General features: G+C 47.4%; 1 protein-coding gene and 1 non-coding gene across 2 annotated transcripts; one reads left to right on the top strand and one right to left on the bottom strand.

The window, feature by feature from the left end:
* On the top strand, nt 1-25,898 carry Kif2c (kinesin family member 2C). The gene is made up of 21 exons (XM_055618478.1): nt 1-195; nt 1,477-1,571; nt 4,302-4,403; nt 4,580-4,628; nt 8,181-8,303; nt 10,416-10,538; nt 11,819-11,919; nt 12,458-12,553; nt 13,772-13,826; nt 13,921-14,083; nt 16,390-16,480; nt 16,702-16,765; nt 16,860-16,951; nt 17,791-17,933; nt 18,627-18,831; nt 18,936-19,046; nt 20,918-20,985; nt 21,285-21,390; nt 21,480-21,593; nt 25,534-25,657; nt 25,786-25,898. The coding sequence occupies exons 1-21, from the start codon at nt 135-137 to the stop codon at nt 25,866-25,868; spliced, it is 2,169 nt and encodes a 722-aa protein (XP_055474453.1). The 5' UTR covers nt 1-134; the 3' UTR covers nt 25,869-25,898.
* LOC129685172 (U6 spliceosomal RNA) lies at nt 14,625-14,731 on the bottom strand. The gene has a single exon (XR_008721453.1). It is a non-coding gene; the product is annotated as a U6 spliceosomal RNA (small nuclear RNA).
* Nucleotides 25,899-27,047: the final 1,149 nt, after the last annotated feature.

Raw genomic sequence — 27,047 nt, 5'->3', positions numbered from 1 at the left:
GTGACGTCGTAAGGACGCCGGCGCGCGGGATTTAAACTGCAGCGGTTTAGGCGGCGTTAACACAGCACAGTATTAGCAGAGTCCTGGTTTCCTAGCTTCTTGGAATTGTCTTGTCCGGTGCTGTTCCTGATTCCATGGAGTCGCTTCACGCCCGACTGTTTCCTGGTCTCTCCATCAACATTCAGCGCAGTAATGGTGAGGGCAGGGTCCTGAGGCCAAGGGGACGCGAGAGGGGTAAGACCTCCAAGATGGTTACCCGAACCCCGAAACGGCAAGCTCTGGGACACTCTTTCCCCTTCCCCTCACTGAGGTGGTCCGTGTCCCTGAACTGGCAGTCGGTGTTCCTGACACAGGGGAAAAGATGTGCCCTGGTTGTGGGTCCCTAACCTGCTTTCTGAGCGTAGGCGGAGCTTCTCTGTGGTCATTTGGTGTGCATAGGTTAGGGCGAGTGGATGCACTTCCTTCCGAAATCTTCATCCGAAACTGCTCCGCCTTGTGGGACCCACGGCTTCCTGGCTGAATATAGTGACATTGCAGTATGTCAGGCCCAGGGATTCAAAGTAAACGAGCAGAATTCCTGCTCTTAAGGAGCTGGTAAGACAACCTGTTACTGCTACTACTCCTGTTTCGGCCTTTTTGAGACAGGGTTTCTCTGCGTAGACTTGGCTGTCCTCGAACTCTCAGAGATCCTCCTGCATCTGCCTCTCCGAGTGTTGGGATTACAAACGTGCGCCTCCATGCCCGGCTCTTCTGTTTTTATTAAGCGACTGCTGCAGGTCTAATAACGGGTCATTCGTGGAGCAGCCATACGGCGACTACCAAAAATTAGGGAAACCCGAGAGGTCCAACTTTTCAGCGATGTGTTGAGGAACAGCTCCTCCAAGGGCTGCAGTGACTTCTCGCTCAAATCAGCCTTCATTCTATTGCAGGCTCTCTGGAGAGGTTTTGAGCTCTTATCCTATGCAGCTGGGATTTGAGGCCTGTTTCCTACCCACCTCACTGTGGGATGGGCTAAGGGTGAACCCACTGGGATTGTTAGTGTCTGTATTGATTTTTGGTGTATCGAGACAGGGTTTCTTTGTGTGTAGCCTTGGCTCTCCTGGACTTTTCTTCTGTAGACCAGGCTGCCCTTGAACTCACAGAGATCCACCTGCCTCTGCCTCCCAAGTGCTGGGATTAAAGGTGTGCACCACCACTGCCCAGCTTTGTTTTTGAGACAGGGTTTCTTTGTGTAGCCCTGACTGTCCAGGCTGTCCTCAAACTCACAGAGATCCTCCTGCCTCTGCCTCCTGAGTGTTGGAATTAAACGCATGTACCACCACTGCCTGGCTGTTTGTGTTGATTTTTAAGGGGGTGGGGAACCTTTCCAGGTAAATTGTACATTTGAAGTCTCTGTAGGATCCTAAAAGCAAAGTAGGGTATAAAATTTAAGTTCTCAGGCGACAGCTGGATAACCTCTCATCTTTTCTTACCTAGGTGTAATTCACAGTGCTAACATAAGCACAGTGAACTTGGAGAAATCCTGCGTTTCAGTGGAATGGGTAGAAGGAGGTAACACAAAGGGCAAAGAGGTAGGTTCTATGAGAATGCTTGTGTGGTATTTCACATGATTCTGTGCAGAACATCTGTGTGGAAGCCCAGTCACTGATGTGCTGTCCTCTCCAGTCTTAAAAAAAATGATCATGCTTGGCTCCCTGAGCCTTGTTTAGTCAGTTTGTGTTCTCTTTTTTTAACAAGGTTTCTCTGTGTAACAGCCCTGGCTGTCCTGAAACTGGCTGGCCTCAAACTTACAGAGCTATACCTGCCTCTGCCTCCCTGAGTGCTGGGATTAAAAGTGTGTGCCATCACTGCCGAGCCCAGCTTCCTCAGGTGTATTCTAAATTGAAGGAATTAACAGTTTCTGGTGTGTCTGTAGAGAGCAAATTGCAGAGAATCTTAACCAAGGATTCTCACCTCAGCTGGGTTCTGAGTGCACACTACCATTGTCAGTTTGATTGACAAAATCCCTGACCCCAGAAAGGGGACAAAGGTGTGCTTTGAGATGCCAAATCATAAAGCGGCTGCTGACAGAGGGCACAGATGGGCAGCGGTGGAACAGCCCCAGGGAGGGACTTGGATGGACTGTGAAAAGAGGAGAGATGAGAAGAAGGCATTGTGAAAAGGTCTCTGGTCTGTGAATACAAAAACTGGGGTTTTGGGGCTAGACCGATGGCTCAGAGGTTAAGAATACTCGCTGTTCTTCCAAAGGTCCTGAGTTCAATTTTCAGCAACCACACGATGGCTCCTAACCATCTCTCCTGATGTCTGGTGCCCTCTTCTGGTGTGCAGGCACACACACAGCCAGAATACTGTTTAGATGATAAATGAATAAATGTTAGAAAAACCCCAAGCCCTCAGGTTTCTACTTTCTCCTTGCCTCTGCTTTGTGTTCTTAGTGTCTTTGTGCCTCTGCCCACAGGAATTCTTTCTCTGCATTCATAAAGTAATGATGGCAATGTCTACCTCAGAATGTTGTGAAGATTTAACCACAGTGTCCTTCTGGACTGATTTCAAATTATTGAGTGTTGAGGGCTGGAAAGAAGTGACTAAGGGCTCCCTCCCTCATGGAGTTTCATAGGGTGACACAGTAGAACTGGTGTGATAGCACACAGCTTTCATCTCAGTGCTCAGGAGCACGAGGCGAGCCTGGTCCACATAAGCTAGCCAGGGCTACATAGAACCTGTCAAAAAAAAAAAATTGCGCTTGGTGTGGTGGCACATGTCATTAATTCCAGCACTTGGGAGGCAGATCTCTGTTTCATATCAGCCTGATCTACGTAGTGAATTCCAGGACAGTTAAAGCTATATATTGAGACTTAAAAAAAAAAAAAATGTGTGTGAAAGGAGGTGGGGGGGGGGGGAGAGCTGGATGCAGTGGTGCACATCTGTAATCCCAGAACTCCAGGAGGCAGAGGCAGGAGGATTGCTGTGAGTTTCTACAAAGTTAGTCAAGGACGGCCAAGGCTACACAGAGAAACCGTCTTGAAAAGAAAGAGAGAGAGAGAGAAAGGAAAGAAAGGAAAAGAAAGTGAGAGGGAGAGAGAGAAAGAAAGAAAAGAAAGAAAGAAAGGAAGGAAGAAAGAAAGAAAAAAGAAAGAAAAAAGGGTGGGAGGAAGCCATGAGTGCCATGGTGTGCTTGTGTTTAAAAGTGTCCTGTGTGAAGATTTCAGGACAACTTTAGGGAGGTGTGTGTGTGTGTGTGTGTGTGTGTGTGTGTGTTTTGTTTTAAATTATGTGTTATGTGGATGTTGGGTATGTGCAGGCGCCAGCAAAGGTCAAAGAGGGCGCTGGATCCCCCATAGCTGGAGTTGCAGGTACTAGTGAAGCATCTAATATGGGTGTTAGAAACTGAATTCAGATCCTTTGCAAAAGCAGTAAGTGATCTGTCTCCCAACTGAAGCTGAGGACTGAACCCAGGGCCTAGTGCTTGCTAGGCAAGTGCTCTACCACTGAGCGAAATCCCCAACCCCGGGAGGTGTGTTCTTAAGCTTTGTCAGTTTCAAACATAAACAAAGTGGGATCCATTGGGGTCCTGTGGCATGTGGGGTGCTGAAGAGTAAATTCAGGGCCTCTCCGGAGAAAAGAAAATGCTACTATTGAGCTACATCCTTCAGCCCCATTTGCCCTTTTAAAGCTATGAGTTTTGCTGGTGACGTTTGAGGTGCTCCTAAAAAGTTACAGGACTCTGGTGATGTAAACCCAGAATTGTGACCTCATTGTGGGTGTGAGCAGGAACTAGGAAAGGCCTTAACAGGAAGGTGTGACTGGGAAGAAGGTTCTGGGCCCGGTAGAAAATGTAGGTAGGCTTAGGGTTAGGTAGCAGCTTTCGGGAACTCACTCCTGCTCATAAGATCCTGAGGGCCCCACCACCTTGACTATCAACACACAGTTAGAACTTGTTTCCTCCTTCGTGTCAGCCAGCAAGAAGTGCTCAGGGGTCTGTGGCCAGCAGGACGTCGCTGCCCAGCAGATCAGTAGGAGAGCCAAGTGGCGTAGGTCTACTGTGGACTTCTGGGTGCCTACCTGTCTGCTTTCCTCTCCAACTCATTCTCAACATTCACAATCTTCCGTTGGCTTGGAAACTGGAAACCCATTCCATCTAGATGGTAAACTATTGATTGCTAAGGAATAACTATTTTTTTTAGTAGTCAGTGCTTAATGGAACTTAAGGTTGGTAAAGCCTGAATCTTGGGTGATCTTGATTACAGCAATTCAGTTAGATCAAGCAATGTTGCTTCACCAGAATTCACTTGTCCTTGTAGATCAATATTGATGATGTGGCTGCAATAAACCCAGAACTTTTACAACTTCTTCCCTTACACCCAAAAGACAGTCTGCCACTGCAGGAAAATGTAGCCGTTCCGGTAAGTACCTGCCACCTGACTGCAGATGCTGGCCTTGAACCTAGCTTGTTCAACCTAACCTTTTTGCTGACTTTTGTCTGGGCCTGTCTGAAGCCTTATCATAGTATGTAGGCTCATGATAGGACTGTGAGGTCCAACAAGAGCCATATGTTGTGGCAATTTGTTCTGTTTTTCAGAAGCAAAAACGCAGATCAGTCAACTCCAAAATTCCAGCTCCAAAAGAAGGTAAGTGACTGGCTGTTGTCATGGTGTTTTTGCTGTGTGTGAGATTCCCAGGACTCAAGAGTGGAAGCCAGAGTAGACTCCTTGCCCTGACTGAGCATGTGACTGACTGCGGTGGAAGCTGAGCTCTGCTCTTTGTTCAGGCATCTTTCTCAGTGAGGAAGAACCCAACCCACACCTTACCTCTGAGAGAACTGTACGTCACAGACATTTGCTTTCTGATGTAGACACTTGTCCTGTGGACCAGAGTCTGGTGCTGGGGAGAGTGGGAATGAGCTGCTCAGAACATGTGCCTTGCAGTGAGGCTGTGAGGAAAGCATAAATGTCGTTTTGGGCTACTTAGAAGAACGATGGGCCTGAGTACAGCGATGTGTGGCTTTGATCCTTATAGGAGGCTGAAGCAGAAGGACTGAAAGTTTTAGCTGCCCTGGGCTATAAAAAGAGATGATCCTCTCCCATAAATAAAGAATCCAGGTATGATGGTGCACTTGAGACAGAGGCAGGAGGATCTTTGTAAGTTTGAGACCATCCTGGTTTACATAGCAAGTTCCAGGACAGCCAGAGCTAAACAGTGGGACCCTGTCTACAATTAATAATAACAAAGAAAAATGTAAAAAGTGACCGGCTACTAAAATAGTTCAGCAGGTAAAAGCATTGTGTGGCACAGAGCTGACAACCTGAGTTCAATCTTAAAAGGAGAATGAGGCAACTGTACAGAGCTGTCCTCTGATCTCCACATGGTATGCAGGTCCCATAGACACGCTTCACACACGCCCCGCAAGAAAGGCACTGGTGCCATCCTCGCGCATGTCCTCAAGACATATGGACACTTTGTTGGTGGCCGGGGTCTGTTGATTGCAGCATGCATGCTCGAACACACGCCCCAGGGCTCCCAACTTTTGGAAGTCAGTTCTCTTCTTCCACCTTGGATTCTAGGGATCAACCTGATGACCTGTTGTCTGTTGTGTTTGTTGACGTTTTAGGTTCATATTTATTGTTATTTTAAATTCTGTGTGAGTGAGTGGTGCAGGTGCCCAAGGAGGCTGGAGGCATTGGATTCTTCTAGAAGCCATTATAAGGGCTGGAGAGATGCCTCAGAGGTTAAGAACACTGGCTCTTCTTCCAAAGGGCCTGAGTTCAATTCCCAGCAACCACTTGGTGGCTCAAAACCATCTACAATAAGCCTGGTGCCCTCTTCTGGCCTGCAGGCACACATGCAGGCAGAATACTGGATAAACAATAAATAAATCTTAAAAGAAAAAGAAAAAGCCATTGTGGGCCATTCTACTTCTGTGCAAGCCGCTCGTACTCTTAACTGCAGAGCCATCTCCAGCCCTGGTTTTCAGGTTTTGAGAAAAGGTCTGTCTTGGAACTCACTGTGTAGCCCAGGCCAACCTCTAATTTGTAGTCCTATTATCTCAGCCCTCCCTAAGTGTTCAGATTATAGGGGTGAGCCACCCACTTAGCTTGACTTAGAGAAAAAAATGTATTTTGTTTGTTTTGATTTCTCAAAGCAGGGTTTCTCTGTGTAGCCCTAGCTGTCCTGGAACTCACTCTGTAGACCAGGCTGGCCTCAACTCAGATCTACCTGCCTCTTCCTTCCAAGTGCTGGGATTAAAGGCGTGTGTCACTAACTTGAAGTGTTTTATAGATGACTGATTGTATCTCTGTCTTACTATAGCTATAAGAATTCAGGTATTGGGGCTGGAGAGTTGGCTCAACAATTAAGAACACTGGCTGCTCTTCTGGAGGACTCAAGTTCAAGTCCCAGCACCTATAAGGCACTCACAGCTGTCTATAACTCCAGTTCCAGGGACTCCAACACTCATACAGACATATGCAACAGAGCACTAATGCACATTAAATAAATACATAAACAAACAAATAAATAAATAGTTTTTTAAAAAGAATTCAAGAACAAATTAGCAATGTCTCAGTTAACCATTCCTTAAGAGTCCTAGAAACCAGAATAGCTGGCCCTAAGGGCTTCAATTAACGTGTCCTAGAGCAGTGAGAAAAGCCTAGATTTTTGTCATGTCAGACTGTCATAGCCTGGCTTTAGCACTTATTAATTGGGATCTTTGGGCAAGTTACTTGATGTTGCTAGGCGTTAATGCTCTCTTCCAAGAGAGGGGCACATTGGTATTTGCTATGTAACCTCTCTTTCTTTGTTTTTTACCTGCCTCAGCCTCCTGAGTGCTGGGATTACAGGCATGTACTGCTATGCCCAGTCCTTTTATTTTTGTTGTTGCTGTACTGGGGAATGAACCCATGACCTTGCACATGCTAAGCAGATACTCTACTAATGCGCTACATCACCCAGGCACTACCTTACGCTTGAAGGTATAGGAAGCTTGTAGAGTGGTAGGTACTGCTGCTATTAAGGATAAGATTTTGGGGGCTGTAGAGATGGCTCCGTGGTTAAGAGTGCTTACTCTTCTTCCAGAGGACCAGAGTTTGCATCCGAGTACCTTCTGGCAGCTCACAAATGTCTATAACTGCAGCTCTAGGAGATCTGCTGTCCCTTTCTGGCCTCCCTAAGCACCTATACACACATATTTGTAGTTACACAGACATATACACACATACATACATAACAAGTAAAGGTGGCCAGGTGCTAGTGGTGTGCACACCTTTAACCCCAGCGCCTGGAAGGCAGACGCAGGTGGATCTCTGTGAGTTCGAGGCCAGCCCGGTCTACAGGGAGTCTAGGATAGCCAAGGTCCATGGAGAAAACATATCTCAAAGAACAAAGACAAAACAAAAGTAAAAGTGACTCTTAACAATTATTTTGGAGGTTTTATGCGTGGGGGCTGTTTTGCCTGCATGTATGTATGTTTGTACACTGCATCATATAGTGCCTGCAGAGGACATCAGTCTTCCTGGAACTAGAGCTACAGAAGGGTATGAGCGGCCATGTGGGTCGTGCTGAGTATTGAACCCGAGTCCTCTGGAAGAGCAGCCAGCGGTCATAACCCCTGAGCCATCTCTCTGCCTATAAAAAAAAAAAAAAAAAAAAGAATCTTTAAAAAAAATTTTCCCCCAGTCAGGCCTAGTGGCGCACATCTGTAATCCCAGCACTCTACTCAGGGAGGCAGAGGCAGGCGGATCTCTGTGAGTTTGAGGCCAGCCTGGTCTACAAAGTGAGTCCAGGACAGCCAGGATTACACAGAAAAACCCTGTCTTGAAAAACAACAAAACAAAACAAAAAAATAGGCCTTCCTCTCCAGAAATGATTTTAGATTTGCTGTAGGTCCTTCCATTTATTTATTCATATCTGCCCCACCCCATTCTGGGGGCTGAACCCAGAGCCACATGTATTCTAGAATAGCACTCTGTGTATGGCCAGCCCAAGACAAGTGCTCCTCAGGGCGATATGTTTGCCCTCAGGAACACCTAGACATATAGGCCATAAGATCAGTTTAAGGGCACCATTACTTGTCTTCCTGTTTCCTGGGCTCATTTCTGGGTGGGTAGGATCTAGCCTGCCTTTTGTAGAGGTCTGCTGCTTCAGCCCTCCTATCTTGCAGCACTCATTGGTCTTCTTGGTCCTAGGTCTTCGAAGCCGCTCCACGCGCATGTCCATGGTCTCAGAGGTCCGAATTGCCACTCAGGAGAATGACATGGAGGTGGAAATGCCTATGCCTACGAATTCTCGCAAGCAGTTTTCCGTATCCAGTGAGTAATCAGTGTGTTCCCTGAGAAGCCCTTAGGCAGCTCCTTATGCTCCATGTGCTCCAGGCTGGATTTCCCAGGGTCCCTGCATGCGCAGCTCAGATGGGCGTCGTCATGTTTTTTAATAAAATAATCTTTAAAAAAATAATTTTATTTTATGTTTGTCAGTGGGAAGGTGTCAGATCCCTTGGAATTGGCATTACAGACAGTTGTGAGTGCTGGGAATTGAACCCCGGGTCCCTTTGGAGGAGCAGACAGTGCTCTTAACCACTGAGCCATCTCTCCAGCTCTCAGATAGGGTTTATATTATAAAGGGGAAAAAAACCTTCAGGGGGCCTGATTCTTTTCTTTTATTTATTTATTTATTTTGGTTTTTTGAGACAGTCTTGGCTGTACTAGACTCACTTTCTAGACCAGAGATCCACCTGCCTCTGCCTCCAGAGTGCTGGGATTACAGGGATTACGGGCGTGCACCACCATCCCCAGCCAGAGGCCTGATTCTACAGGCTTGAGCCAAGTGTGGCTTTTTAGGCCATGCCAGCCCCTTTCTTCTCCAAAGCCCCAATTAACAGAAGCAAAGATGGAGAAGAGAAAGGAACATGGATGACCTAGGTGACTGTGGCTGCTCATAACTAAAATGCCAGAGTACATAAGGACTGCCATGAGTTTGAGGTCAGCCTGGGCTACAGAGTGAAAATCTGTTACCAAACACACACACACACACACACACACACACACACACACACACACACACCAAGAACAACAAAAATTCAAACTGAAAAAACACCACCATGCTGGGTACCGTGGCCCATACCCTTAATCCCCGCACCTGGGATGTACAAAGTCCAGGACAGCCAGGCCTTGTTACAAAGAGAAACCCTGTCTCAAAAAACAAAACAAAACAAAAAATGAAAAAAAAAAAATAATGAAAGAAAGGAGATGGCTCAGTAGATAAGGCACTATCTGCCCTTCCAGAGGTCCTGAGTTCAATTCCCAGCACCCACATGGTGGCTCCCAACCATCTATACTGGAATCTGATGCCCTCTTCTGGCGTCAGGTGTACGTGCAGATAGAGCACTCATACATTAAATAGATAAGTATATAACATTTTGAGGCAGGTGTGGTACACACCTAAAATCCCAGCGCACAGGGAGGCAGAGGCCAGTGGATCGCTGTGAGTTCAAGGCCAGCCTGGACTACAAAGTGAGTCCAGGACAGCCAAGGTTACACAGAGAAACCCTGTTTCGAAGAAGAAGCAACAGCAGCAAACCAAAATACCATAGAAAAATATAATCCATCGTGGTCATGATCCTTTCATTTATATGAATTTAATACTAAAGTGTAATGATTCACTGCCCCACAGAATCTTCATCTACTTTACACACCTAGTTGAAAAAACACTTTGCTTAAAATTATTATTGGGTTGGGGTTGTAGCTCAGTTGTTAGAATGCTTGCCCAGCATACACACAACCCTGGGTTCCGTCCCTAGCACCATCTGAAACGACGTAGTGGATCCTGCCTGCAAGTCTAGCACTCACCACACAGGATGAGTAGAGGTTCAAGGTCAACCTCAGTTCAGTCATGGTGAGCTTGAGGCCAACCTAGGTGATGTGATACCATGTCTCCAAACAGTTGTTTGTTGTTTCCACACAGGATCTCTCTGCCTCTGTACTCTGTGACAGTCTGGAACTCACCATGTACTCAAGGCTGGCCTTGAACTTGTAGAATAATTCTCTCTTAGCCTCCCAAGTGCTGGGATTACAGGTGGGAGCAGACATGCTCAGCTTAATATTTTGTTTTGTCTTTTGTTTTTTGAGACAGCTTAATATTTTGTTTTGTTTTTTGTTTTTCTGTGTACCAGTCCTGTCTGTCCTGGAACTCTCTTTGTAGACCAGGCTGGTTTCAAACTTCAAACAGAGATCCTCCTGCCTCTGCCTTCCGAGTGCTAAATCTAAGGCATGTGTTACCATGCCCAGCTAGTTTAAGATTTTTTTTGCCCCAGGTGCAATCCCTGGCTGAAGGGTGGTTGAATTTGAGATGAGGGCAAGAGGAAAAGGCCACGTTCCTTCCATGAGCTGCTGCCCTTGATACCTGCTTCTCTTGCTCTTCCACAGCTGGTCACCCTAGGCCCTCCTGCTCTGCAGTGACAGATTTACCGTTGTCGATGGTCAGCGAGGAGGCAGAAGAGCAGGTCCATCCCACCCGAAGCACCTCTTCTGCAAACCCTGGGAATTCAGGTAGACATGCTGAGCTGTGCGCTCCTCTGCTCTAGCACAGGACAGGTGATTACCCTGGGCCTGCCCGGTGCTTGAGTTCAAGCCATTCCATTACTTTGAAGGTATGTTATCTTCTAGTTATGAACTGAGTCTTCCACAAGACACAAAAGTTTGGCAGAAGCCATTTGATATAAGTGAGGTGTATTCACAGCTAAGCTCTTGATAAACAGCCCAGAGTACTTGTGAAAATATAGTGAGAATGTCTTGCCCTTTTTTTTTTTTTTTTCTTTTTTCCTTTTTAAGATTTATTGCTCTTAGCCTGGTGTAATGGCAAACTCCTTTAATCCCAGCACTCGGGAGGCAGAGGCAGTTAGTTGGATGTCTGTGAGGTTCAAGGCCAGCCTGGTCTACAGATCGAGTTCCAGGACAGGCAAGAAGAAATGTCTCGAAAAACAACAAAACAAAAAGATTTTGTTTTTGTTTTGTTTTTTGTTTTTGAGTATATGAGTGTTTTACTGGTATGGGTGTCTGTGTATATCTGGTGCCAGTGGAGGTCAAAAGAGGGTACTGGATCTCCTAGAACTGGCTGTGAGCACCATGTGGGTTCTGGGAATCAAGCCTTCTGCTAGAGCAAGTGCTCTTAACCACGGAGCCATCTCTCCAGCCTCGCCTCATTTTGATTCCAGAGAAAATAGCTGCATAAGGATAAAGAGAGCTTAGGCCAAAACCAAAGTGGGGTGATTATCACCGTGTCTTTAACATTATTAGCTCGGTCAGTGCTTCATGGACTCGGCCATCCAAGAGTCGAGTCTGTTGCTTCTTGTGTGTACTAGCTTATAGACAAAAAACATTCTGGAAAAGCGGGTGCGGAGTGTTGGTGAAGTGGCTGAGCAATGAAAGATGCTTGCCACTAAGCCTGATGACCTGATTTCTGTGTCAGGATCCCACATGGTAGAAGGTGACAACTGCCTTCCACGCGTGTGGTGTGGCATGAGCATGCAAACACACTAATTTATAAACAAATAGGCCAAACGTGGTGGCTCACACCCTTGGTCCCAGTACTAGGAGATCGAATCTCTAAGTTTGAGGCCAACCTGATCTATCTGCAGAGTGAGTTCCAAGGTTGCCAGGGCTGTACAGAGAAACTTTATCCTGAAAAAAACAAACAAACACAAAATAAGCAAAAGCAGATAGGGTATAGAGAAGGATTATCTGTTTTTATGAAAGGTCCAGTACTCAGTGAAATGGCCAGAGACTTAAACTGAACCATGAGTGAAAGAGTAACTTCTTTTCCCTCTTAGTTCGGAGGAAATCATGTATCGTGAAGGAAATGGAGAAAATGAAGAACAAGCGGGAAGAGAAGAGGGCCCAGAACTCAGAAATAAGAATAAAGCGAGCTCAGGTGCTTCTTTGGGAGACGTGGGTGAGAGTTTCAGGACAGGCGCCCCTGACAGACAAGCAACCAACACATACTGACCCTAGCGTGTCTAAGGCTCCAGTTCTCATATCCAGGAAGTTTAATTGCTTCTTATCAGAATCCAGAAAATAAATGCATAATTGAAAAATTATCTGGAGATGTCCAGATGAGCCATAGTTGATGCTGATTGGCCAGTGGGGAAGCCCATCTTGTGCTTATGAGATGCTTTCCCGTCTGTCCCCTGTGTCACAGGGTGGAAACCTTGGCAGTTGTGTAGCCGCTCTGAGGAGACCCATTCTGCCGCTTTGCCTCCTAAGACATGCAAAGTGCTGTTGTCCCTGGTGCATGCCCACGCTCCCCAGCAGTCTTGCCTCTCCTTCCCCCATAGGACTTTGTGCCCGGCTTCTCAGCTAGAGCTACAGTGAGGCACTCATTAGCTGAGAAACCGCTGCTGCCTGCTTGCTCCGGGTCTAAGAGCACTCACACCTTAACAGTCTGCCCTTGTTCCTCCTGCCTCAAACAGGAATATGACAGCACTTTTCCAAACTGGGAATTTGCCCGGATGATTAAAGAATTTCGGGTTACTATGGAATGTCACCCGCTTACTGTGACTGACCCTGTGAGTATACCAGAAAGCAGGTACAGACAGTGGTGTGTGTGGTTGTGTTTCTGGGGATTGAATCCGGTACTACATATATTTGAGCACATAGTCATGGTCCCTACCCCCACCTCTGCCAACACTTTTTTTTTTTTTGGTCAGTGGCTCAAGGCTAGAGAGATGGCTCAGCAGATAAGAGTACTCGTTCTCCCAAAGAACCTGGTTTTGGTTCCCAGCACCCATGTGGTGTCTCAGCCAGCTGAACTCTCCTTGGCTTCCGTGGGCACTGCTCCCATGCATTACACAGACATACAGGCATATATATTAAAAAACCCAAAGCATCTCACTATGTAGATCTGCCTGGCCTGGAACTTACTATGTAGACTCAGCTGTCCTTAAACTCACACAAATAGGCCTGCCTCTGCCTCCCAAGGACGTGCCACATGCCACTGCTCCCATTTAAAAATGTCCTTACATTATGCTCACTCATGCCATGGGGTACACACATTCCTAGCTGGAAGACAGAGGCCAGCTTGTAGGAGTCGCTTCTCTCTGCCACGTTGGGCCCTAGGGATTGAATTCGGCTAATCATGTTTGGTGTAGTGCATGTCTTTACCTGCTGAGCCATCTCACTGGCTGGTTTTTGTTTTGTTTTGCTCTGCTTTGCTTCTTTCTACTCTGAAGACAGAGTCTTAGTGTATGCTGGTGTTACAGGTATATGCTATTAGGCCTGGCCTTAAAAAATAAAAAACAAAACAAGTTCTTTGTGTGTGTACATGTGTTTGCTCTTGTGTGCATGCGCGTATACATGGGCACACAACATGGCACACATGAAAAGGTCAAAGGACATCTTGCTGGAGTTGGGGCTGCTATCTTGTGGTTTCCAGGGATGGAACTCAGATCATCAGGCTTGACAGAAGAGCCTTTGCCCACTGGACCAGCTCATCAGCTAGGTTTTTTTGTTTCTAAACACTTTAGTGGGGCCTAGGGTGGAGCCTCCTGCTTTATTCTGTCCAGACTGCTCAGGGCTAGGCTCATAGTGCTGAAACCTTGAAGGTAGCAGAATAAGAGAACCAAGGGGGGAATTCCGAACAGCTTTCTTGTACCCTAGAGTGGATAACAAAGCTGGGGTCTTGTATCAGGGCTCTCTGTCCCATACTAGGGCCAAGAGAGGGGTGTGGGTAATCTTTTCTCTGTACTGTTCTGACCTTCCTCTGGCTGTCCCTCATCCCCTTGCAGATTGAAGAGCACAGGATCTGTGTCTGTGTTAGGAAGCGCCCACTGAATAAACAAGGTAAGATATGCAGTCAGAAGCATCAGGCCGACTGAGAGGAAGCCCCCTGTTCAGGGGCTTCAGGAGCGTCCCCTGAAATACTCTCCTTCTGCAGAGCTGGCCAAGAAAGAAATCGATGTGATTTCTGTTCCCAGCAAGTGTCTCGTCCTCGTGCATGAACCCAAGTTAAAGGTGGACCTAACCAAGTACCTGGAGAACCAGGCCTTCTGCTTTGACTTTGCCTTCGATGAAACAGCTTCCAACGAAGTGGTCTATAGGTTGGTCCCCTTGATACCGTTTTCTTCCTTGAACCCTCTTCTCCCCCTGGCCTCTGTCTTTCTGATGTCAGACACAGACTCCTCCCTCTCTGATGAAGAGCTCTGGCCCCTGTAACCAGAAGGTCCAGTTTGGGGCCTGCCATGTCCCCTTTTAAGCTGCTGCAGCCCAGCCTTGGGTGACTCATGACTGAAATATTGCCCACTGCACTGGGGCTGATGAGTAGGGGTCAGCCGTTCCCACAGTGTTGTTTTTGGTGGGACAATATCTCATTCTGTAGCCCAGGCTAGCCTAGACCTATCTGTGTTGCTCAGATGGTCTTGAGCCATGACAGTGCTGCCTCTGCCTCCCAAGTGCTGAGTCACACCGTCACTGCCTTGCACACCTGACTCATTACCCGACCAAGCTTAACGGATCTGGGAACTTGACGTCACCCTGTCCTCATGCCACTCAGCATTTAATCTTAGAGTTTTGGTTGTGAGCTTAGCCTCTCCAGCACAGCATTTAATTATTAGTGGAGGTTTTTCTTTTCTTTTTTTTTTTTTAAATATGTAATGCTTCACAAATTTGTGAGTCATCCTTGCACAGGGACCATGCTAATCTCCTTTGTATCTTTCCAATTTTAGCATATGTGCTGCTGAAGCGAGCACTCAACATTTAATTCTCAATAAAAGTTTTTTGGGGAAGGGGGTCTCCTGGTGGTCTGTGTGACACACAGAGATGTGTGGGCACAGGTGTGCCATTGGTGTATGTGTGGAAATGAGGACAACTTGAAGTCAGTTCTCTCCTTCCACCAGGAGTGGAAACTTGTGCAGAAAACACTTTCATCACTAAGCCATCTCCCAAGCCTTAAAGGATTTGGGTTTGTCATGCATTTTCTTTCTTTTCTTTTCTTTTTTTTTTTTTTTAAGATTTATTTATTTTCTGTGTATGCAATGTTCTGTCTGCATGCACCTACATGCCAGAAGGAGGTACCAGATCTCATTGTAGATGGTTGTGAGCCACCATGTGGTTGCTGGAACTTGAACTCAGGACCTTTGGGAGAGCAGCCAGTGCTCTTAACCTCTGAGCCATCTCTCCAGCCCTGCATTTTCTTTTTAAAGAGGTTTGGTGGTACATTCTTATGCTTCTGGTGTTGGGGAAACTGAGGTAGAAAGGTCTTGAATTTAAGACCAGCCAGTGCTTCATAGAATTCCAGTTTAGTGGCTTATGCCTTTAATCCCAGCACTTAAAAAGCTGAGAAAGGAAGGTTTTTGAATTTAAGGCTGGCCTAGGCTATAGTGTGAGGTCTGAACTATGACAGACCTCTGTGTAGCTCACAAACGAAATATTTTTGGTCTTGGTTTCCTCTGCCCTTTGTAATACATCCTATCAGGGAGGTCAGGGGTCTTAAAGTTTGGGTCACCAGCTTTGTTCCTGGCCGGCCAGCTAGACACCCTTCCATTTAACTAGTTGTTCAGCTTGGTTAGTGGGATGGATCAGGGTAGACCTTAGAGGAATACCTCTCAAGGCAGTGGTGGCACATGTTTGCACGCCCACACTCAGGAGGGAGAGGCAGGCGGATCTCTGAATTCATTCGAGGCTAGCCTGGTCTATAGAGTTCCGGGACAGCCACACACAAGTTTTTTTGTCTCACAAAACCAAACAAAGACTTGAAGCTTTGCCTAGGAGCATGTTGTAGGGAGCACATTTTGGGAAGAGATACAGTTTTTCCCCATGTTCTTGAGTTGCTGTGGACTCGACCACAGAGGGAAAATATTTCCAAAAAAGTGACCGCTGAGCTGATGCACCTGATGACCTGAGTTGGATCCCCAGAATAGGCGTAGGTAGGAAAAGAAAACTGACTCCCACAAATTGTCCTTTGACCTCTACATGTGCCATAGCCTAAACACATACAAATAAATACATGTAATTTAAAAGTAAAGACAAAATCCTGAAAGAACTATTTGTCTGTACTGAACATATTCAGATTTTTGTTCCTTTCATTTTTTTCTAAACGATACAGTGTAAGAACTATATTGTGTTAACATTTTATTAGGATAGAAATAATCTAGAGATATGTAACAGTAGATGTAAATAATACACAAGCATTATGCCATTTTATATAAAGGACTTGACTGAGGGTCAACTCAGTGGTAAATTGTTTGCCCAGCAAGTGCTAGGCCCTGGGTTCCAACAGAAAAAAAAAAAGTGATTTGAACGTCAGCTATGTGCTGAGTATCAGTGGGGTTCCCATAATCAATCCCTCTTAGGTACTGAGGGATAGCTGCAAAAATATGCTTCCTTCTACTCTATTTTTTTCTCGTAGGTTCACAGCAAGGCCACTGGTACAGACGATTTTTGAAGGGGGAAAGGCAACGTGCTTTGCCTATGGACAGACAGGCAGTGGGAAGACACACGTGAGTATTTCAGTCTGGCAGAGAATCTTCTATAGTGCAGCAGTAAGTCCTTGGGAAGGAAGACAGTTCATGTGGTACAGATGCCCATCACTAGGCGTTTGCCATGCCAGACGCAGAGAGGGGCTTTAGCAGGCCCAGTCTTCTGGCTCTAGTGCGACCCACTGTGGCAGCGGAAGCCACTTGTGCTCTGGTGCCATGTCATATGCTGTTTCCCTTTGCAGACGATGGGTGGAGACTTGTCTGGGAAAAGTCAGAACGCATCAAAAGGGATCTACGCCATGGCTTGTGAGTAAACCATTTAGCCACACTAAATGGCTAAACCATTTAGCCATTGGGCATGGAAAGCAAGCTGCTTACTGAGGCAGGCTCTTCCTTCCAGCCCGGGATGTCTTCCTTCTCAAGAATCAGCCTCGCTACCGGAACTTAAACCTGGAGGTTTATGTGACATTCTTCGAGATCTACAATGGGAAGGTAAACTGACTAAAACCTTAGATGGCTAGAAGCTACTGAATCCAGGCATCCTGTTAGCTGTAGGCCTTTCCGCCTGGCATGTGGCCCTTGCCTCTGAAGGTGAGGTAGCAGCCAAGCTCCATAAGGAAGCAGACGTCCTTTTGCAGGCTCTCTCTGAGGTAGGGGTCTGCCTCATATGTGAGCTCCCCTCCACTGACCTCCCCCTTCTTCATGTCCTCCCTTCCTATCCTGTATATTCACTTGTTCATACCCTCCGTGCTTCTCTCTCTCTCTGTCACACACACACACACACACACACACACACACACACTATTTTCTGCACATTTTTAGAATTACCATTTGTAGAGCAAGACCTCAATAATAAAAATACCTAATATCATTAATGGGATATTATGTGCTAAGTGCTAACTGTTCTAGGTGTTTTGTTTGTTTTGGTTTTGCTTTTTGAGACAGGGTCTCTCTATGTATCCCTGACCATCCTGGAACTCACTCTGTTGACCAGGCTAGCCTCAAACCTCTTCAAAGAAATTCTCTTGCCTCTGCCTCCGAGTACTGGGATTAAAGGCGTTCTCTGCCACCACCTGGCTGCTATTCTAGTCTTTTTGTCTTGACTTTATAGGCTGGGAACAGGCTAGAGTGGTTCAGTCGCTTGCTCAGGCTGGTGCAGCTAGTAAAGCAATGGCACAGGTGTGAGCCAGGGAAACGGGATCAACTTACCACTGAGCTGTTACCTGTCAGTACGTACCTGGCCTTTCCTGCTTCTGGTCCCTGACTAGGAAGGAGTCAGGCAGGGTGCCCAGCACCTATGGCCCTAGGTTTATGTTCCCTGCCTGGCACAGGTGTTTGATCTGCTCAACAAAAAGGCCAAGTTACGTGTGCTAGAAGACAGCAAGCAGCAGGTGCAGGTTGTGGGCCTGCAGGAGTACCTGGTGAACTGCGCTGATGACGTCATCAAGATGATCAACATGGGCAGCGCCTGCAGGTCAGAGCTCTGGGGAGGGGAGGGGCCACTTGTAATACTTAGTTCAGGTAATGAGGCCTCAGATGCAGAGACAGGCACAAGAACAGGAGGAACCCATAGTTCTCACCACCACAGCAGGGTAAGAGCCATGAGGGCCTCCATCTTAAGGAACCTCAGTGGGTAGATAATCCCAGAGGGTCTTCAAGAGTAAGTTCAGAGCAGCTTAACTCTTAACAAAGGCCGACTTTATTCAAAACAAGCATTCTTGCCTGGGGTATGTGTATTTCCTTGTGAAGAAGTTAGCAGCCCTGAACCTTTTCTGGGCGTGGAGTAACGAGACCTCTGTGTAAATGTAGAAAGTGCTGACAGGGTGCCATGGGGTGCTGGGTAGTTGGAGGGCTCAGATTTTTCTCCCACCCCTGTGGCAGAGTCAGCCCCTCCTCGTCTTTATGAGCCCCAGATCTAGCTAACACACCAGTACAGACCCCAGTTACTGCCTTGGCTGCCTGGAAACTACTAGGTTAAGAGCTGCGGTCCTGAAGGTAAAACAGAGGTTACAGACAGGAAGACCCAGGACTGCTGAGGCTCCTGAGCTGTGTCCGTCCTTTACCATAGCTCTCACTGCTGTGCCCTGAGATGCTGCAAACACTGGGGTGCCCGGGGGTGGTCCCAGAAGTTTGTAACCTTTCTTTGCCTTTCCCTTCCTTTCAATAGGACTTCGGGACAAACGTTTGCCAACTCCAATTCCTCCCGCTCCCATGCCTGCTTCCAGATTCTTCTTCGAGCTAAAGGGAGATTGCATGGCAAATTCTCCTTGGTGGATCTGGCAGGGAATGAGCGAGGGGCCGACACTTCTAGCGCTGACCGGCAGACCCGCATGGAGGGTGCGGAAATTAACAAGTCTCTCCTGGCTCTGAAGGTAGTGGACCCAAGCTAGGGGTGGGCCGGAAGGCAGCTGGGGAGGGAGAGTGCAGTCCACCTAAGAAGTGAAAAGAGACTCCAGTTTGTTCTGCCGCCCCACAGGAGTGCATCAGGGCGCTGGGGCAGAACAAGGCCCACACCCCATTCCGAGAGAGCAAGCTGACGCAGGTGCTGAGGGACTCCTTCATTGGCGAGAACTCCAGGACTTGCATGGTGAGTGGGCGGCTCTGCAGGCGCTGCTGCAGAAGAGCCAGTGCTGCTCTCCAGGGAGACACTGACATGTCTGTGGCCAGGGAGCTCAGCGCCTACGCTGCCTGGCTTCCAAGGCTCCTGACGGGCTTCCCCAGCCTGCAGCCTCCACATTGCCTGTTGGCAAGGAGGAAAGAATCCACTCTCGGTGTGTAGGTGCAGCCACTACTCCCTGACCTGGTAAAAGGGTCTGGAATTCAAGAAGGAAGCCTTAGCAGATGCAGGAGAAGAAAGCCCTCCCTTTTCCACAGCTTCCCTCAGCTTGCGTGGCTCCTGTGCCACAACAGCCTCATATTACAAGCCTCTAAGGACTTCTTTCTTCCCTACTATATATCGACAGGTCCTGCTAAGTGAGATCTGCCACTATTCAAGAGCACACCTTACCTCTGCCCATGAGTAGGGCCTTTGCATGAAGCATAGACTGTTCTGTCTAAGCTTTCTTAGTATTAGTATTAATTAATACTGATTGATTAATGTTAATTAGTACTGCTGTTCCCTTTTTTTCCCCCTCTTGTCAGTGTATAGGATTGAACCCAGAATTCAAACTCCTCCTAGCCAAGTATTTTAGTCCTGAGCCTTCTGTCTTAGCCCTAAAAGCCTTCTCTCTGAGACATCACCTCATGGACGGGTGATCTGAGCAGGAGTCAGCAAGCTTTGAGCTGTGTCTTTGATAGAGGGATCAAGAAGCAGAAGATAATTAGGTGTGCCTTGAAAGCAGGGAACCGAGCTGGGCTTGGTGTCTGCAGTCACAAACACTTAGGCAGGCCAGAGCTGGAGTGCTATTCAAAACCAACCTGGGCCACATGCAGGAAACCTTTAGTTTTGTTTGTTTGGGGGATACAACATGTTTTTTTTTTTCTAGGTAGCCCAGGCTAGCCTCAATTTCACAGTGATCCTGAGTACAAAGATTATAGTTATGCCATAACATATCCAGCTTGGGGAGCCTCTTTTTTTCTTTTCTTTTCTTTCCTTTTTTTTTTTTTCCAGGCAAGGTCTCTCTATGTAGTCCTGGATGTCCTAGAACTTGCTTTGTAGACCAGGCTGGCCTCAAACTCACAGAGATCTACCTGCTTTTGCCTCCCAAGTGCTGGAATTTAAAGGCATGTGCCACCGTAACACCCAGCAACCTATTTTCTTTTTCTTTTTTAAAATTTATGTGTATGAATAGATGAGTTCAAAAGAGGGCGTTTGATTTCTGGATTGGAGTTACCATGGTTGTGAACAGCCATATGGGTCTGGAAAGTGAACCCAGCCCTCTTAACCACTCAGCTATCTCTCCAGTCCTCCTTTTTTTAAAAAAAAAAACAAAAAAACAAAAAACAAAACAAAAACCAGACAGTATCTGCACTACGTAGCCCTGGGTGCTCACTGTAGACCAGGCTGGCCTCGAACTCAGAGACATTTAGCCGCCTCTACCTCCCTAGTGCTGGTATTAAAGGGTGTGCCATCACACCTGCTCTTGATATTTTAAATATGTGTTGATTGTGGAATCCTGTGTACAGACACTTGCTGTGGTACTAACGTGGCGGTCAGGAGGCAGCTTGCATGAGTCTGTTCTTCCACTGTGTAGGTTCTAGGGGTCAAGTTTAGGTTGTCAGTTTGAGCAACAGGTGCCTTTTACTTGTTAAGCCACCTTGCCAGCCCCCTGAAGCCGGCTTCTAAAGTAGCCTAGTTTACATGCCCAGGGACAAGTTGCATAGCAGAGCGCACCTGCTTCTCCCTGTCAGTCTCACCTGTCGGAAGACACTCCTGGTAGCTCCGCCAGGAGCGGATTTTCCTGTGCCGCCCTCACCCTGTGAGTCTGAACCTGCAACCTCTTGTTCTCTCTTTCTCAGATCGCCATGATCTCACCAGGCATAAGCTCCTGTGAATATACTTTAAACACGCTGAGATATGCAGACAGGTATGAGGGCTTACCGCCAGGTGGGATGAAGGGAGTGGCGAGCATCCAGTGACCACTGAGTGTCCTCCAGAAACAATCTGATGTGTGGAGTTGAGCCACAGGCTAGGTCTGTCCCAGTCCCTCCCAGTCACTAGCATGTGAGGCCTTACTGTGTCGGCTTCAGGTTAGGCCACTTCTTTGACTGAAGGCTAGCGGCTACTCGCCCCTTGGATCCTTGAGCCTTGTTGTCTGAGTGGTGGCGCACTCCTGTAGTGAGTGTCCAGGGGGCTGCTGGGAAATTCAAGACCTTTTTTCCTCAGAGTCAAGGAGCTGAGCCCCCATAGTGGGCCCAGTGGAGAGCAGCCAGTTCAAATGGAAACAGAAGACATGGAAGCCAGCTCTGATGGGACCTCGATAGCAGACAATGTAAGATGGGAGGGTGAGATGAAATGCAGCCTTTGAAATGGAGCCTGGGCCACAGTGTTTACACTGTTATCTCCTCTTTTGACCTTCAGTTCTCCAAAGAGGAGGAGGAGCTATGTTCCCAGATGTCCAGCTTTAATGAAGCCATGACTCAGATCAGAGAGCTGGAAGAGAGGGCCATGGAAGAGCTCAGGGAGATCATACAGGTAGGTACACACTGGCCCCACCAGGGAGGGGTGGCCGGCCACTTGCACACAGCCACAGAACTCAGCCCTGTTCCTGGAACACAGGCTGAACTTTGCTCCTGTGGGTCTTTGGGATGGGACAAGACAGCTCTCTACACCCACCTCTCATTCTCCACCTGCTGGAGGAGGTTAATGACTACCTTGCCTGGAAATGGGCTTGTAAAAGTAACTTCTTCTGTTTGTTTGAGGCAGGGTTTCTTTTTTTTTTTTAAACATTTATTTATTTATTATGTATACAGGGTTCTGTCTGCATGTAAACCTGCACACCAGAAGAGGGCACCAAATCTCATAGATGGTTGTGAGCCACCATGTGGTTGCTGGGAATTGAACTCAAGACCTCTGGAAGAGCAGCCAGTGCTCTTAACCTCTGAGCCATCTCTCCAGCTGAGGCAGTGTTTCTTTCTGTAGCCTTGGCTGTCACAGACATCTGCCTGCCTCTGCCAGTGCTGGGATTAAAGGTGTGGGCCACCATTCCCAGCTGTGTAAAAGTAATTTTTATTCACCTGATGTAATTGTTGTCTCTGTCTCTGAGGCTTACTGTTTTCTAACGTAGGCCTCGGCCTGGAAGCTTCTAGCCTCCATGTGATCTAATCTAGGCATAGAATGTTTTTGGCCTTTGAGACTTAATGCTGAATAAGCTCACCCTTTCTGAACTCTGGCTGGCTGGTTCAACTTAGCTATCTGGCTCAAACTCCTAAGCTGATTGATTCAAATTGGCTTCTCTCAGCTTCTGACTGAATTGCTCTGTTTGGCCTCATACTAACTTCAATCTTCTGGCTCATTTTGTCTTCACCTGTGTCTTGTTCTCTCTTTAGCCTCTTTCTGTAAAACTTTCCCAGTAAAAACTGCCTCTGAATTCCACAAACTGAACTGCCATGAACTCAACTCCACTCACTGCCTCTCACCTCACTGACTCAGCCAAGCTGCCTGAACAGCTCTGACTAGAACTCAGAGCTCTGTATGCCTCTGTGTCCTGAGTGCTGGGATTAAAGGTGTGAACTACCACACCTGGAACTAAACTTTCCTCTTTTTTTTTTTTTTTTTTTGTTTTGTTTTTCAAGACAGGATTTCTCTGTGTAGCCTTGGCTGTCCTGGATTTACTTTGTAGACCAGGTTGGCCTAGAACTCACAGAGATCCACCTGCCTCTGCCTCCCAGAGTGCTGGGATTACAGGCCTGCACCACCTATACCGCCTGAAACTTGCCCTATGCCAGGCTGGCAATGAACTCAGAGATCTATTTGCTTCTGTCTCCTGGGATTAAGGTTGTGTCTGTATTCTGTAGGCTCGCACAGACCTAAAGGTCTTTGGATGTTATCTCTTGCCAGAGCAGCCATGTTCTGGATTAAGATTTCTCTGCGCAGGCTCTCCTGTGGAACAGTGCTGCTGACTAGGTGTGTGGCGGGTCCTTCATATAAGGGACTTGTCATTCGGTGACTGTTCCAGCTCTGTAGTGACACATGGCCCTACAACACCTCACTCTTGCAGGTGTGAGCTCATTGCCTGCTGAAAGGTATTTGGTCCCCCTGAGCCGCAGTCTCCTTGTCTCTAAACTGGCCAAGGTACAGTGTGGCCTCTGGAGATTAAACGACGGGCTCCTGTAGATGCAGCACAGGACCAGCACTGACTGGCAAGTTAGTGGGAGGTTCTCCTTCTTGGCTTTGCGAGGCAGGGCTTCTCTGTGTGATAGCCCCGGCTCTTCCTGGGTGCTGGGAATGCAGGCATGCCCCATGGTGCCCAGCCAGGGGAGATGCTGCTTCTGCTGCGGGCCCGCTGTGAGAAAGCGTCTCCTGACAGCGGCAGACAGCAGAAGAACTTGTGGCACTTGTGATGTTGCTGTGGCGACTAAGTGTGCAGACATGTCCTCCATCCAGTGCACTGCGACACACTACATGGCCCTTTCAGGTCACATGAGAGTCCGCTGTGCTCAAAACAAAAGTTGTAAACAGATAACGCAAAGAGATAGGTGGTAAAAGCTTTGATCAGGGAACCCCTGATGCTAAAGGGCCTTACATTTGGTTCGTGCCAAAGGCTTAGATTTTATTATGATGCAGTGAGTAAGACCTTTGGCAAAGTGGCAGTGTGGTCAAAGCAAAGGGTTGGTGTTTGTTTTTTGTTTGTTTGTTTTAGGATTTTATTTATTTATTATTTATACAGAGTTCTACCTGCAGGATACCTACAGTTCCAGAAGGGGGCACCAGATCTCATTATAGATGGTTATGAGCCACCATGTGGTTGCTGGGAATTGAACTCAGGACCTTTAGAAGAGCAGCCAGTGCTCTTAACCTCTGCGCCACCTCTCTAGCCCTGGTGTTTGTTTTTGTTCCCAGTGTGTTTGAGTGCATGTATTTATTTATGTTTGCCATTTGTATGCCTAATATCCATGGAGGTCAGAGGCAGGGGCTGGGTCCTCTAGCTGCCGTGTGTGTGTTGGGAATTGTCCTCTACAAGAACAAGTTCTAACTACCAAGCCATCTCTCTAGCCCTTGATCTTGCTTTTGAGACAGAGTCTCTACATGACCATGAACTCTTAGTCCTTTTGCATCAGCCTCCCAGGTACTGGGATTCCAGGTGTGTGCCACCATGCTCAGCTCATGTCTGAGGAAAGGAGGAAAACAAGAGAACCAAAGAGCCGTGTGTGCTGGCTCACATCTATAATCCCAGCATTTGAGAGGCTGAGCAGGAGAATGGTGAAGAGTTAGAGGCCAGCCTCAGTTACAAAGTAAGATCTGTTGCAAAAAAATACGGGGCCAAGAAGGCTGAGTGGCTGTCTGCCTGGAGTGCAAGTAAGGTTTATCAGTTGTGGTGACATGCCTCATACCAGTGCTCAAGAGCTCAAGGTCACTCTTAGATCTGGGCTACATGAAACCCTGTCACAAAGAAAGGAAGGGGGAAGTTGACATTCCAATTTCTGTGTAGCCTTGGGGGTTCCTGGAACTCCCTCTGTAGACTAGGCTGGCCTTGAACTTGGAGATCCACCTGCCTTTGCTTTCCTTGAGCTGAGATCAAAGGTGTTTGCCACCACTGCCTGGCCCAATTTCTCACATTTTTTTTCAATGATTTCATATTCTTTGGTGCTTTGCCTGCATGTATGTCTGTGTGAGGGTGTCAGATAGATCCCCCAGAACTGGAGTTACAGAGACTTGTGAGCTACCATGAGGCTGTTGGAACTGAGCCGAGATCCTCTGGAAGAGCAGCTAGTGCTGTTAACTGCTAAATCTTCTCTCCAGCCCCCCAGGTTCTGAATCAGTGACATCACTCACTTGACATAGGGACAGATTTGGGAGAGGTTAGATGCTAAGTTCAAGCCAAGGATTTCCTTTTGTTTTATTGTTAGTTTGTGTTTGTTTTGTTTTTTTTCAAGATAGGGTTTCTCTGTGTAACAGTTCAAACTGTCCTGGAACTCAGTCTGTAGACCACTCTCTGGCCTTGAACTCAAAGGTCTGCCTGCCTCTGCCTCCCCAGCCCTGGGATTAAAGGTGTGCGCCACCACCTCCCAGTTATTGCTGTTTGCTTTGAACCAGGGTGTCTCAAAGCCCTTGAAGCCCATTTCTGTTTTGTTTTTCCCCTTGTTTGGGTGGATGGTATGGACAGGTGTAGGGCTCAAAAGGACAACTTGTAGGAGTCAGTCCTCTCCTACATGTAGATCCTGGGAACTGAACTTAGGTCTGTCTCTCCAGCCCTACCTGCTGGTGCTCCTGCCTCTTGAGTGCTGAGATTATAGGCACACACCACCGTTCTGGCCCAGGCTGAGAACTGGGGAAGGGTTTTAGGAGGCAGAATACAGGTGTAGATGTGGGTCTGGCCTCTGGCAGATGCATCAGTATTGCAGGCAATGTGGATGAGTTGCTGGGCAGTTTTGGTGAGTCTGAGCTGACCAGGTTCTTCTCCCTGTTGTTGCAGCAAGGGCCAGGCTGGCTTGAGCTCTCTGAGATGACTGATCAGCCAGACTACGACTTGGAGACCTTTGTGAACAAAGCAGAGTTTGCCCTGGCGCAGCAGGCTAAGCACTTCTCATCCCTTCGAGGTGGGTGATATTACTGCACGTGCCATAGGCAATCCTGCCAGCCTGCAGGCAGTGGCAGCTTTGTCTGAAGTGGGGGAACATAGTTCAAAGACGCTCAGTAACCCTTTGTGTTCGCCTCCCCTTTACAGAAGTCATCAAGGCCCTGCGCCTGGCCATGCAGCTGGAAGAACAGGCTAGCAAACAAATAAACAGCAAGAAACGGCACCAATGATGATTTCAAATAAAGATCTGTTTACTATCACACCAGCCTCTTCCCCTCCCCAGAAAGCTTTGGGCACCTCTGGCTTTGGTTAGGAACTGAGTTGGAAGGGGTTTTGTCAAATGCCAATTAAGGGGCATCAGACCCAGGAAAGCTAGGGGAGGGATGCTTTCTCTTTCTCATTTTGGAGCAGGAGGAAGGAGCTTTTAGTGACCTCCCTATCAAGGGGAGTGCTGTTGGGTGGTTTCCTGGTACAGCATCCTGCCCCTTTGGAACAGCTGCTGGTAGAGAATCTTTATGGTCCAGGCTCTGGGAGAGAAGCAGTCCTCACGCAGCAACCACTGCCTCTGGCTGTGGTATTGATGTTGATATGAGCACTGCTTTATAACTTCCAGAAAAAAAAAAAAAAAAGGTTTGGAGACTCCTTTTGACTTTTAAAGCCCAAGAGAAATCTTTGTTTTCTGTATTTATGTTGTACTTCACAATAAAGAAAGAAAAAAAAAAAATCAGATTTTGTGTGATAGTCAGAAGAGACTGTAGTATGTCTTGAGTCTTCTGAGACCAATGACAGTGCTACCACCTTGGGCTCCGATTCTGTCGTCTTCCTGGGAAAGCTAGCCCACACCTGTGAGTTGGGGCAACAGGCTGAACGAAGTTCCAACCTTCGGCTTGTCTGCAGTAGACATGTACTGAGCCCCAGACCCTGAGGCCAAGAACTCCAAGAGAATGGAGCTGGAGTTGTTCCCTGCTGTCTAGCGCTAGTACAGAGTAGCAGGGATTGAACGTACTGGGCAAGAACTCCACAGCTCTACCACTGGCCCTTTTACAGTCTTACTTTTGAGATAATATCCCACTAAGTCTCTAACCTCAAACTTGTAATCCTCCTGCCTCATCCTCTGAAGTTAGCTGGAATATGTAGCCTGAGGGACCAGGCCTGGCATAGTCTTCTCAGGATCTGTTTAAGAACTGGTAACATTGACAAGAAAGCACTTGACTTCCTACAGGTAAAGGCATCTGAACAGACACTAGTATAGCTGCAAAATGAGAAGTTTGCTGGGTGGACTGAGGAACCAAGCTTAAGGTATGGGTGTTTGCGTACTCAAGGCTCATAGGTCATGGGATGGATTCAGTGAGCAGTGACCACGGTGTGTCTAAAGGATTTCAGTGGGCCAAGTCTTCAGACTGGGTAAA

Source organism: Psammomys obesus, unplaced genomic scaffold, assembly GCF_907164565.1.
Source record: "Psammomys obesus unplaced genomic scaffold, mPsaObe1.curated_primary_1811, whole genome shotgun sequence".
Classification (NCBI taxonomy): Eukaryota; Metazoa; Chordata; class Mammalia; order Rodentia; family Muridae; genus Psammomys; species Psammomys obesus.
This window is presented reverse-complemented; position numbering and strand designations above follow the sequence as displayed.